This window comes from Alternaria ethzedia (assembly GCF_023757985.1).
Source record: "Alternaria ethzedia strain BMP 0044 chromosome Unknown scaffold_18, whole genome shotgun sequence".
Lineage (NCBI taxonomy): Eukaryota > Fungi > Ascomycota > Dothideomycetes > Pleosporales > Pleosporaceae > Alternaria > Alternaria ethzedia.
This window is the reverse complement of record NW_026056211.1, coordinates 341801-354973: the sequence shown is the minus strand read 5'-3', so window position 1 is coordinate 354973 and position 13173 is coordinate 341801. Positions and strand designations below refer to the sequence as shown.

Sequence of the window (13173 nt, the reverse complement as noted above, 5' to 3'; positions counted from 1 at the left end):
AGCGATGTTCTCCAGCTGTCTCTCTCTCCTTAACTTCAAAAAGGCAGCGCCTCGTACTTATGTCGAGCACGATCTCTCCACTCTGCCTACCACACCACTCACCTTGGCTGACATATAAAAGCTACCCGGTTCTTCCTTCCCAAAGCTCTCATCTATCATCCTCAAGCCACCATTTTGCGAAAACAAAACTAACACGCCCTGATCGTGATGAGTGCGAGCTCAAAAGATCTGCAACAATGGAACATGGTCGCGCCTGCTCCCCCGCTCGCTGGGCCGATCTGAAATACAGACTTCCAGAACGTCATGACCAGCACCAGCTCTTTCGATCTTGCTACTTTACTTCTGCCTCTTGGAAGTATAAGAATCTGATGGCATCTGTCTGGATGATCTTCTCTTCCTTCTGCAACCTCTTTGCCTACAAAAGATCGAATTCAGATTCTTGAAAGGTTATGTGTGTGAGCCCAGAAAAGCAAATCGACTACCACATGTTTCCGCCTGCCTCTCTCTTCAAATCCGAAGTATTTTGCTCAATGACCTATGGACTGCGATATTCCACGCTCTGCTGTGCATGACGGCATGGCATGGTACGGCATTTGCACATAAATACCTCTGCCCCTCGGAGAATTATTGCCTCTCATTCTTACCGACTACTTCTCGTGATATACCAAAAGTCAGGTCCGCCTTTATGATGAGTGTGCGCCAAAGTACAAAATCTACGACCTCATGTTCTCGCCTGTCGCTCTCTTCCGAATCCAAATCCGCTATCAGACAGGACTATGGTCGGCACGATCTTGCGTCTTGCAAAGATTTGACGCGCATCAAAAGTGCACAGGTTCAGATCCATGGCCTGAGAGGTAGAGGTGTCTCGACGTGCCACATGGTGCCGCCGCTGGATATAAATACATTCTTTCCATGAACTCCTGTCTTCCGCCCTACACTCTATACCCCGGTGTGCAATACCAAAAATCCAAAGATGAGAGAGATATGGGTGTGTACCAAAAACCGCCACAAGCCCCACATGTTCTCTCTTCTTTCTTTCGCTCGCGGAGTGCATCTTAAACTTCATTCAAGATTCTCTATGGCCGTTCCTGGTCTTCCGCGCGTACCCACTATACGGCAATGTTACGGATAGACATAAATACCGCCCGCCTGTCGCTCCAAGTCCTTTACTTCACGCACTCGATATTTCTGTCCAGATCACACCAAAACCGCTCTCCAAGAGCGTCATGAAGCTCGCTCCAAAATGTATGCAGCCACAACCGATGTCTTTGCCTGCCTGTCTTCCCGTGGAGCGCAAAACACCACACCTCAAGAACAATGGCTCCCGCAACACACTCACTTTTTTTATGACTATGAACCTCCAGTCGCTTATAAATACCTCCTCACTATCGCCGGTGTTCTCTTCCTCCGTCAGACTCACCAGCTGATTCATAATACTAAAAAAGGCTTCTGAGGAGTGTATGGGTGCGCACCAAAAGCCATGGCTCAGTCTTTCATGCTCTCGCTCGCCTCTCATATCGCAAGGTTCCAAAGAACGACAGCTTTTGTTTGATGGCCGTCACATTTTTCCAAACTGTTTCCATTAATCTAATGTCCCGCTTGCGAAACTGGATATCTAAATTCTGATGTGCTCGCCTGTCCTGTTTGTCAGGGGCCCTGAGACGTGTTATTATACCGCCTGGCGGATACGAGTCTTTCTGAATCCTTATAGGAAGCTGCTCTTGTTGCTGTGACTGTCGGATTGATACTGATCTTGGGGTGCAAAGTGATGTGGTGAAGAACGGATAAATAGCTACTGAAGGGTAAATACGTACTCGATCACGTTTGCTACCCACTCCTTCCTCATTCTCGCTCATGTCCGGTCACCCATTCCATTATTTACGTCCCGAATTCGGTGGCTAGTGGTGTCCAAGGCACGCACTTCCCCCGCTGCAGGTTATTGGTCTGGCAAACCCGGCATATCTTATTCGTAGATGTATGCAATAACGCACAGTACTGCGAAAATATGATCGTCGCACGACCAGCTACTACCATATTACTTCATCGGTCGGTTCATTCCTAAGCAAGATTGTTGTTTTCTGAAGGTAGCCTGCCATATCCTCTTCTTTGACTGGTACCGCCACGATCTCCATATGGTTGCGGCCACGGGACGGTAAGGTCATCAGTCCGCGCACGTAGTAGTAATGAGGCCACTGATGACCCTGGAAGTCCTTCGCCATGTCGAGATACCCCGGAGTCACGGTAGGGCTGTTAGCATAAATCTCGATCGGCGAACTTCGCGCTGCTAGGTATCGTAGGACCTCGGTTGCCAACTGGGAGTATTGTACCGCATGTTCAACTGGATTGCAGAATTCAACATTCGACCACATTGCTAGCAAATGCGTAAGGCGCAAGCTGCGAAGCAAAGGAAAGCGGGCTATTACGTCCAAAGCCTTTGCAAAGTTCTGTTCCCGAGGAAACAGATATGGTACGCCACAGGTCATAGAGCGGATGTCGATAGCAGCTACATGAACGCCGAGCTCCTCTATCTTTGGACATCCACCTAGAAGTGTCTCGAGTTCGGTAGCCGTGTAGCAGTGATTTCTGGCTTCGGATAGCGGAAGGCGACTTGGATGATACAACGGATCCAAGTGGAGAAGTCGTAGAGTTTGCCCGTGTCGACATATTTTCTCCACATTGACATGCTGAGGATTTCGGGTCGCGACAAAAAGCCTCTCCAGGCCTGAAAAGCATCCGATAAACTGATTCAAGAACTTGAATAAATCTGGTTCTTCGAAAGATTGTGTAAAACACAGCGACTTCAAAGCGAAGCTGTCCAGTGCGGAGTATTCGATGCTCAAATGCTCTAAAAAGGACGAGACATTGATACAGTAGCTTATCTCAAGATCTGTAAGAGACTGGAGATCAGTGATCTTCCCCAGATGGTAAGGGCCGTCGAATAGGTTGAGGTACGACAGGCGAAGGTGTCGAAGCCTCAGAGGTATGAAAGTACTAGGACATTTCCACCTTTTAAGAGAAGCTAAGTCTCGGAATTCGGGATTGGATGGCTTGAACCCGTTGTAGTGTGCAATATTAAGGGTCTCCAAAGCTGGTGTGTTGAGAAGCCACGCATTAAAGTCGTCATCTTTGGCGGGTGTAATGGTCAACTTTCGAAGCTTATTCAAGTTGCCTACAAGGAAGCGAGAGTCCGGACGGCTATGCTGCAGTCCAGGGTGCTGATATGTAAGCTCTTCAATCAGATTTTGAGAGCGAATCAAAAGGCCCAAGGTCCTGGGGTTCCCAGTCGGTAGCTCCACGGTGCGTAATGTGTTTTGGGCCAGGACAGCGATCAGCTGCAGCACCTTCTCGGAGACATCAAAAGACGTAATCTTAAGATTCTTGACGTTATCGAGAAATCCGTCAGGTGGGGATAAGAGTAGCGCGTCGAAATCGCGACCTCGTTCCTGGAGATGGGAGCTGAAAGTCTTCCAGAGCACAGTCGAACTAGACTTTCGCCATCGTTTGTTGGTCAGTCCAAGGTTCTTGAGCGCTCGGCCTGGCAACTGCGTCTACATTAGCACTATGGAAGTATTCAGTCTTGCTGATGGTTTACCAGTTCGCAAATCTGCAGCCGCAGCTCTTGTGGCAGCTTTCCAATGTAACCTTGCACACTAGGTACTAGGGCCATGTCGAGTTCGCCCAATGCTTGCGGCATTTTGGGTGATGAATTCGCTGGTTATGTTGCAGTCCAGGGTAGAGTCGTGTGGTCAGTTGATCAGTCGATGAGTAGTAGAGCCAGTTCGGGTGAGGTTCTTATTCGATAGATGCGCGCGTTGGTCCCTGCACCGGCAGGAGCGTGGAATGAGTGAAACTGAAGTCAGCCACAAAGGGCTGCGGCGTGAGCAACGTGAGTAAGTTCCCATTCACTGACGACATGAGCAATCAGTTGTAGGTTACATACCCAGGTCAGTGAAGGCGTTGCAGTCACTGCTTCATGTAGTTCCAGTCGGGCCCAAGGCAAAACGCGTCCGAAAGACATCATGATGGAAGTACTTGCCAGCACTGCATCAAGCGACCAATATCTGGTCTTACTATTCCTCAATGAGCCTCATGAATAGCTGTTGGAAGCACCACTGCCCATCTCCTGGTAGCGTTCGAGGTACGTGTTAGCGGGTACCGAAGGCTGAACGGGACGCGTCGCGAGACAGAACAATCACGCGACGATGGTAAGCCTGGGGACGCCATATGACTAAGACAAGAAGTATCTACAGATTTGCTGAAACCGAGGAGAGCTGGCGGTAAGGCGACTGTATGGTGCGAGATGATGGTGGACGAACAGGCATCTCGGGGGCTCGGAGATTGACTTCAGTAAGCACCCGTGCGCCACGCTATCCACATTTGGAAAAGCATGACGCGTGATGTCATTGCGAGCTGTGCGCCCAAAACTCATCACGATACTTCGCGCATTACGCAGGAGTTGACTCTGGGGGGACTGGACATGGAGGCTGTGGTATTGAAATGTTTTGGTGCTATTCTCCTAGCTATACGGCATCACGCGGTATCCGCTACACTCTAGAAGCAGACATGATGCGCCCATAATCTCCCGAACACTAGGTGCGCGACAAAGACACGCATGTTTCCTGACAGGTATCAAGCACCCCAGGCCAAAGGATGGATTAACTTCCATCTCGTGGCTCCACCACCATAACAGACCGTGAACATCCTCTGGCCACCTTGTCTCCAGCCGCTTACTTCCAGAAAAGCATATCCTCATGTCGGCCTTGTTCTAGCATGGGAACAGCAAGAGCGCGCGAAACCTGCTTTCCTCCGCGCTTTGCTACTGTCAGTATTCCGCGACGGTAGGAGAAATCGGGAAATGAATGCCCATTCATGTCCATGAAGCCCGCCGACGAGTATGTATCTTCTGGCCAGTAGCCCGTACCAAAGGCAAGAAGCTCAATGGGCGATTTGTGGTCTGCAAAAAACTCCATGATGACATTGGCTACTTGTTGATAGCGGAGTTGATGTCTGTGGATGATGTACTCATATGTCTCCCCCTGCTCCTCATTTTGTGCTTGAAACAAAGGATAGGTAATACGGAGATTGCGGAGGTTGCGTAGATGGGTGAGAGGTAGCTATGATGAAGTTAGTGTGACATTCACGACCAATGTTGCCGTCATCGCGAAACACTTACTAAGAGATCGGAAACTTTCACATCCTCCTGTAAACCTCGTCCGGTATCGTGCACATTGAAAGTGTCATATGCAGTATAGTCCCCAAGGTCCCAATCAACAAGATTAAGACTGAGCGCTTCAATGTGCGGACAACTTGCCACGAGCCTTTCAAGCTCTTGAGGCGTATATCGTTCGACATTTCCCGTATAGAGACCTGTGTACTCGTAAAGATTAGGGAAGTGATCAATGTGCAGGTAGCGCAGAGATTCTCCATGGCGGCAGATGCTACCAATAGACGGGCGCATGGCCTTGATTGTGGTGATGCAGAGAGTCTCGAGTGTCGGAACGGCTTCAAGAAAATATTCGATTTCGGTGTTAAATGGCTTCTCTCCTTCCAGACCGTTCAATTGCCGGAAAATGACTGAGTTGAGAGTGGGCTTATCGCATTTGAGAAACTCATCGGCGAGGCACTGTACGGTGCGCGGCATATCCGAACAGTTACTCAGAAGCAGACTTTGTAGGCTACTCAGGTTGGTCATACCGCCGAAGCAATCTTCTTGCTCTTCAATGAAAGCAGAGTGGATCTCGATATTGCGTAGATCCAAGAGCACTTCCAGTTTTGGCATACTCCAGGAGTAGGGTCTTCCGTTGTGTGCATCTTGAGCCTTGGGTTTGATTGCGAGTCTTCGGAGAACGAGAGTGAAAGCCAAACATTTGGCATCGGCATGGCGATCTGCTTCTTGTGGTAGAAGTGTCAAATCTTCCAGCTTGTCTAGATTTCCTGTGAGTAACTTGTCGTGCAGGGTCGTTGAGGGAAACGAAAGTTTCGACAGCTGAGATTGAGTCTTGAGTATAAGACCAACCGTACGTTCGTCAAAGTCTAGCGTGGTCGTAAACGCTCGAAGGCTGTTTCGCGGTAGCGCGCACAGAAGCTGTACAAAACGACTTGAGATTTCCGTAGTGGTGGGGAAATGTTCTTCCCCATAATTGAATCCGTCAATATCCAGCTCCTTGATCGTGTCCAAGATATCATCTGAACGAAGTAGAGCATCGATTGTGCTGCCTTCATCGAGATTGGTCGTGAAGGTATTCCAGAGTACTGTGCCAGCTGCAGAACTCCATACTTTGTCGACCAGGCGGGCATGTGTTTGATCATCGTTCGGAAGCTGTAATTCCGTTAGCAATTGCACGTCACATCGCATAAAGACAGGAAGCGTTTATGGCTGCTTACAAGTTCGCAGATCATGTGTCTCAGCTCAGTCGGTAAGACCTTGGTATGGTCGAGCATGGCAGGCGCCGTCATCGTAGGAGCTTGATGGACTTAACGGTGGTGCGGTTCGCAAGGTAATGTATGGTTGAGAGTAGCCCTAATATGTGAGTAGAGATAAGATCAGTGCTCTGGTGGTAGAGAAGTCAGGGGAGCGAGCAACGCTACTTCTATATTTGCAGGCCCTTTCTCACCAGGCAACGGGCGTGAACGGGTCTGCTGTTGAACGCATTGGCTTCCTGCTCCAGTGAAAGCGTCAAGTCCTGCCAGTTGATGAAAGTCGCTCTAAGAAGGTCTCCGCCCGCACCTCGGGATTCCAGCGGTGAGCTACAAACATCTCTTACAGCTTGCTCCGCTGTGCTCTTTAATCAGCGTCGAGAAGTGTAGATGTTACCCCGTGCCAATTTCGCATCGCGAAGAGAAAGATCGGCTAGAAGCTGTAGCCAGACTTCACGCGCTGGCAGCAGGCGCGGACATCACTATCTTCCAGCGATAGCACGAATCTGTACGGCAGAGATAGAAACAATGGCATGACTTCAGGCAGCGCCGCAGGCGATGGCCGGTATTATGTAGTGAACGAAGGAGGTGGGGAAAGCGCGACGCGTCGTGGGCAGGTCACGCGTCGCTAGCGGCCGAGGTTCGCCCACGACGTCATCAGCGCATGTCAAAAGGGTCCGCTCTCTCGCAACTTCGCCGCTACCACTTCTACCACTACTGCTAGATCTTTGCACCGATTCTGTGTGAAGCTGAAGCGACGGACAAATCCAAGTGTGTCACAAGCAAGCAACCTTCAGCTCCACGCATCACGAGCACTTTCAGGTACGGACATGGACAATGCATCGAGATAAGCTGCATCTGAATCACTTTGAGACTGGTCGCACATCGTAATGTACGGCGATATGCATTCGCTGGGAGTTTTGGCACTTGGCTGATGGAAGCAGTGAACGCTAGGTGAAGACCAGTAACCATGCCAGAAAGGAAACAGCGAGGGAAGGCCTGCCTCATGCGTCCCATGCTCCTGATCTGCGGAGCGATATCCGTATAACTATAAGCGCTGATAGCCCATATCATCGGGAAGATCGAAAAGACAGGACGTATCAGCTGAAGTGACGACTAGTCTGCCCAGCCGATAAAGTTGGCAGATGGGATAGGAGGGGCGACTTGCGCTGCATACCGGCCTTTGTAGTTACCCGACGGAGCGTAATTGCAGACTGTGTACTTGTTCATGGCCGAACCTATGCCATTGACAGTCATGGCCCCGCCACAGTCAAGAGAGACGCATCCGACTTTGGTGGTGTCCTTCCACACCATCTGTGTAAGATGACCGACTTTCTCGAAGACCTCATGAGGTAGGTCACTCTTGCCAAACCAAGGTGTCATATGGGGAAGCTCGCCATGGTACCAGGTCTCCGATATGCCCGCCGTAACGTTGAATGCGTCGCCAGAGACAACAAACAAGTTTTGACCTTGGCCGGCGCCCTGTGGGGTGAAGTGCTCAAAGTCGCACCTGCTGGCAGCAATGCGCGCATTCGTCTCGCAGGCGGAGTCCCAGCTCAGTGGAGCTGCATCGTGATTCGCACGAACGGCGTTGTGATGGAACAGTATAGCAGCTTGATAGTCGGGTCCAGAAGAGAGGTAGGCCTGGTCTTCGCCCGATGGATGCTTTTGAACTGGATCGGCAGGCTTGGGCGCAGGACTGAAGCTGGGCATAGGTGCTTGTGACTTAACGGGAGTATCTGGAACCTTGGAAGTCGAGGGCTCGGGCCGAGGGGCAGGCTGGGGCATCGGCTCTGGGGTTGGAGTGGGCTCGGGGCTAGCGGTAGCGGATAGCGCCAAAGAGGTGGATGTCGGCGGAGTGTAGCCTCGAGTAACCGTGACGACGACCGTTTGTATGATCATCTTGGTCTCATAGACGACTCCTGGCTGCCTTGCATGGATGTGCGGATGAGCGATGATACTAGCGGCCAGAGCTGAAGCGACAAGAATGAAGTGATGCATCTTGGAGTGACTGAAAGCGCCCGGGTACGTAGTAGTCTTGAGTAGTGTCGAAACCAGATCACCGTAAGGAGAGGATAGAAAGACTGCTTGCCATGTTAGACATAGTCCAGGATGAAGAGTACTGTGCCTACCTAGTTGCTAGCTTCCTGGGGGCTGTGAGGTGCTGAAGTGCGACTGGCGCGACTGGGATAAAGAAGTGAGTGTAATTGCACGAAATGTAAAGAGAGTGTATCCTTTCAGACAAGCTGTGCAAGGAGGAAATCGAGGGAGCGACAGATGAAGGAGTGTGGGGTGGTTGAGTCAAATCGTGGTGGAGGGGAGGGAGGAAGGAAGGAAGCTGTTGATTGTTTATCAGTACCGGATTAGGCGAGAGTAGCTACGGTGAGGCAGGAGCGACTACCACAAGGTGAGAGACAACCCGAGCGCACCTGGGAAGCCACTATCACTCTCTCATCGCGAGTAGACAAGGATATTTGTAACAGAGACGATGCCATTGATGGCAGTCGCATGCTGCTCGCCATCGCTCAGGCGGTCACAAGCTGATGGCTGTGCATGGTAGTGATGAAGGTCATTCCTTGGCAGTACTAAGAGTCACTTCTGCTTTCGGATGGCATAACTGTCAACGGCGTCTCAGTAAGAATTTGCAGCACCGAAGTCGAGACGCTTGCGTCCGTTGCACCTTCGTCCATCTCAAACCAAGTTAGGCGATCGATAGAGGCTCCAGTCAATTCCGATATACCTTTCGTACTCGACTGCCTCCTTGTTACACAGACTACTCACGTTTGTAACCAGTACCAAGGCAGATGCGGCATCTTAGACCGCGTTACGGATCGCAACTACTTCTCACCAGGTAATTTCACGGCCGGGCACTACAAACCACTCTCGAGTTCGTTACACAGGAAGGATCGACCCACCTCGGTCGTGATAAGATCTTCTTGAACACAACAGCCTACTTGCTTCAGGCGCAGATTCAGCATTTGTACCACGGGCGAACCCCAAAGACATCATCTTAACCCTTTCTCTCTTTGTTCTTTGCAATCAAGTCTCAATCTTGTGCGACATCGCGTCCCAGAACAGACATAACATGCGTGAGCCGACGTTGCTGTCCCCTTGTTATCTCACCAGATGTGGCCATATCAGGCTACGAAGCCGTCTATGATGAATGATCTTTGTCTATCGCGCGTTGTTGATAAGCTTTCCGCAAAGAGCTTCGCTACCAAAGCCGAGCCGATGGAAGCTTCTAGAAATGGCGTACAACGCACGTCATGACACTGTAGCTTACGTTGGCGCGATGTATCTGCGTACCACTCTGCGAAATCGATGCAGGTCAGAAGGGATGCAGATTGCAGAGAACCGAATCTCCGCGCCGATCCCCAGCCACTCAGGGTTCTAGAGATTACGTCGTTGGCGGGATGCGGGGCAATTCGGCAGGGGCGCGGAGCTACTTCGCATGATTGATAACGTTCAGTAGCCTCGGAGCCGCGCGCCACCAGATTTCACCAGAACTCTTTTTTTGCTGTATGCCTGCCGTGAGATTCAATTTTCGAGGCTCCTGTCGATCTGCCCGCACCCCCATCGCGACCGCGCCACCCCGCCGTATACCAGCTCCAGCTACTGCGACCCCACCATCTACATCGCGAGCGCAACAGCGCGACTTCCGTACATCTATCCTGAGAATGGACGCGCATAGTTCTTCCGCTGGGTCCGCCACCGCAGATGACGACTTGAAGCTCAAGAACCGCCTCAATGAGAGCCGAAGCCCTTATGTTCGGGGCCACATGAACAACCCGGTCGCATGGCAGATGTGGGGACCAGAGGCAATTGAGCTGGCGAAGAAGTCGAACAGGCTGATCTTCATCAGCATAGGCTATGCTGCATGTCATTGGTGTCACGTCATGGAGCGTGAATCGTTCGAGAATGAAGAGGTCGCGAAGCTGCTCAACGAGAACTTCATACCCATAAAGATCGATCGCGAAGAGCGGCCGGACGTCGATCGCATATACATGAACTATGTTCAAGCAACAACAGGTTCAGGAGGGTGGCCACTGAACGCTTTCATCACACCAGATCTGGAACCGATATTCGGCGGGACGTATTGGCCCGGTCCAGGGTCCACGATGGCGATGGGAGAGCACGTTGGCTTTGTTGGCATACTCAAGAAGATTCGCGATGTGTGGAGGGATCAACGACAGAGGTGTCTGGACTCGGCGAAGGAAATCACAGCGCAACTGCGAGACTTTGCGGAGGACGGAAACATCAGCAGGAAAGATGGCGCAGCTCATGAAGGTCTTGACCTAGACCTTCTGGATGAAGCATTCGAGGTGAATTAGCAGCGTTTGGTATAAACCCAGTCACTAACTGGTCACAGCACTTCAAAAAGCGATACGATGCAAAGCACGCAGGCTTTGGCAGCGCACCCAAGTTCCCAACACCTTCGAACCTCCAATTCCTCCTTAAACTATCCGAATATCCAAATGCGGTCAGAGAAGTGCTCGGAGCAAAGGACTGCACACATGCGAAAGACATGGTACTGGCGACACTGGACGCGATGAACAAGGGTGGCATACACGATCAAATCGGAAACGGCTTCGCGCGATACTCTGTCACGAAGAACTGGAGCCTACCGCATTTTGAGAAGATGCTGTACGATCAGACTCAACTCCTGCCCGTATACCTGGACGCGTATCTCATGACGAAGAGCGATGAGCATCTATCAGCGGTCCACGACATCGCGACGTATCTAACCAGCCCGCCGATGCACGCTGAGAGTGGAGGCTTTTTCTCTTCCGAGGATGCTGATTCGTTATACCGGCCAAATGACAAGGAGAAGCGAGAGGGTGCCTTCTACGTATGGACATTGAAGGAGTTCCAGGACATACTAGGCGACCGAGACGCAGAGATTCTCGCGAGATACTACAATGTCAAGGATGAGGGCAATGTCGAACCTGAACATGATGCACACGACGAACTGATCAACCAGAACGTCCTAGCAATCACCGCAACACCAGCAGATCTGTCAAAACAGTTTGGTCTGTCGGAGGACGAGGTCAGCAAGATACTAACAGAAGGTCGGCAAAAGCTGCTCGAGCACCGCAACAAGGAGCGCCCACGGCCAGGTCTAGATGACAAGATCGTAGTATCCTGGAACGGTCTCGCCATCGGTGCCCTCGCACGAACATCCGCCGCCCTCTCATCACAAGACCCCACACGCTCAAAACAGTACCTATCCGCCGCCGAAAAAGCCGCCGCCTTCCTGCAAAAAGAGCTCTACAACCCCTCCACCAAAACTCTCATCCGCGTCTACCGCGAAGGCCGCGGCGACGCCCCCGGTTTCGCCGACGACTACGCCTATTTGATCTCCGGCCTAATCTCCCTCTACGAAGCCACCTTCAACGACAGCTACCTCCAATGGGCCGACGACCTCCAACAAACACAGCTAAAGATGTTCTGGGACAAACAACACCTCGGTTTCTTCTCCACGCCCGAAAACCAACAAGACCTCATTATGCGGCTGAAAGACGGCATGGATAACGCTGAACCAGGCACAAATGGCGTGTCAGCGCAGAATCTGGACCGTCTGGGTGCGCTGCTAGAAGACGAGGAGTACACTAAGAAAGCACGGGATACGGCGTCTGCTTTCGAGGCGGAGATTATGCAACACCCCTTCCTTTTCCCGAGCATGATGGATGCAGTTGTTGTTGGTAAGCTCGGCATCAGACATAGCGTTATCACGGGTGAAGGTCAAAGGGTAGATGAGTGGTTGCAGAGGTATCGGGAGCGACCGGCTGGTCTTGGTACTGTTAGTAGAGTGGGTAAGGGTATGGGTGAGTGGTTGAGTCAGCGGAATGCGCTTATCAAGAGCATGGATAAGGCGAGTGAGGGTGTCATGGTATGTGAGGGTGGCGCGTGTAGAGATGCACTAAGCATGGATATGGGAAGTGTCGGGGATGCGGTACCGAAGGTGTAGGAATGGCCTTGGAAGCACGATATCATGACGGCATGATTGTACGGTATACATGAACAATGAACGTATGCAGAACACTGCGACTTATCTCAAAGAGCACACGGGGAGCTACTATGACAGTATTGTCTGAATGCAGTGGGGAGTCACTATTGGCTGTTCATGTTGTTGCTTCGCACATGCGTCACTCTACCTTGCACAAGTAAATCAGTACGTAGGCGTGTAGCCCACATCAGTGTGAGAACCAAAGTTTCACGCCTATCCAAGGCAATGTAGACTTCTGGCTTGTTTGTAACATCACCCGTACAATAAACCCCCAAACAGGCGTGCAGCATACATGAGTTCAAACCCCAAAGTTATCTAGTATCTCAAGGTAACGTAGCCTCCTAGCCTATTCCCACCAACCCGTACAAAGCCCGCCTTCAGATATCCTCTCGCGTCGGGTGGTGACTTCCCTCTACCATCTCACACCAGCAAAAAGACAGAACAACCTCCTACCATCTCGTCACTCTTGCTACTAGACTTTGAATACTCTTTTGGACATAGTATGCTCACAAAAGAGCAAAAAAAAACGGGCAAGCCCGGAAGGATGGTCACTACGAGGGTCGAACTCGCGACCTTGGCGTTATTAGCACCACGCTCTAACCAACTGAGCTAAGCGACCGGTATTTGTTGTTGTTCGATGAAGAAAAGAGAGATTAATTGCAATATATCTGTATGAGCGTGGGGTGATGAAGCGTGCATGGGCTGAATATGCCCCTCAGTTCTCCCCAGACGCGTGAGTGAGATGTCAT

General features: G+C 51.1%; 4 protein-coding genes and 1 non-coding gene across 5 annotated transcripts; 1 reads left to right on the top strand and 4 right to left on the bottom strand.

Moving 5' to 3' along the window:
* Positions 1-2542: 2542 nt before the first annotated feature.
* Positions 2543-3694, bottom strand: J4E87_007039 (uncharacterized protein; the record flags this gene model as incomplete). The annotated part of the gene is made up of 3 exons (XM_049378636.1): positions 2543-2741; positions 2800-3542; positions 3593-3694. The coding sequence occupies 3 exons, from the start codon at positions 3692-3694 to the stop codon at positions 2543-2545; spliced, it is 1044 nt and encodes a 347-aa protein (XP_049231657.1).
* A 1033-nt stretch (positions 3695-4727) lies between these two features.
* On the bottom strand, positions 4728-6399 carry J4E87_007038 (uncharacterized protein; the record flags this gene model as incomplete). Its single annotated transcript, XM_049378635.1, has 3 exons — positions 4728-5114; positions 5174-6319; positions 6385-6399. 3 exons carry the CDS (start codon positions 6397-6399, stop codon positions 4728-4730), a joined length of 1548 nt encoding a protein of 515 aa, XP_049231656.1.
* A 1134-nt stretch (positions 6400-7533) lies between these two features.
* J4E87_007037 (uncharacterized protein) lies at positions 7534-8205 on the bottom strand (the record flags this gene model as incomplete). Its single annotated transcript, XM_049378634.1, has 1 exon — positions 7534-8205. The coding sequence occupies one exon, from the start codon at positions 8203-8205 to the stop codon at positions 7534-7536; it is 672 nt and encodes a 223-aa protein (XP_049231655.1).
* Positions 8206-10094: 1889 nt separating this feature from the next.
* On the top strand, positions 10095-12385 carry J4E87_007036 (uncharacterized protein; the record flags this gene model as incomplete). Its single annotated transcript, XM_049378633.1, has 2 exons — positions 10095-10739; positions 10787-12385. The coding sequence occupies 2 exons, from the start codon at positions 10095-10097 to the stop codon at positions 12383-12385; spliced, it is 2244 nt and encodes a 747-aa protein (XP_049231654.1).
* A 584-nt stretch (positions 12386-12969) lies between these two features.
* J4E87_007035 lies at positions 12970-13043 on the bottom strand. Its single transcript has one exon. It is a non-coding gene; the product is annotated as a tRNA-Ile (tRNA).
* Positions 13044-13173: the final 130 nt, after the last annotated feature.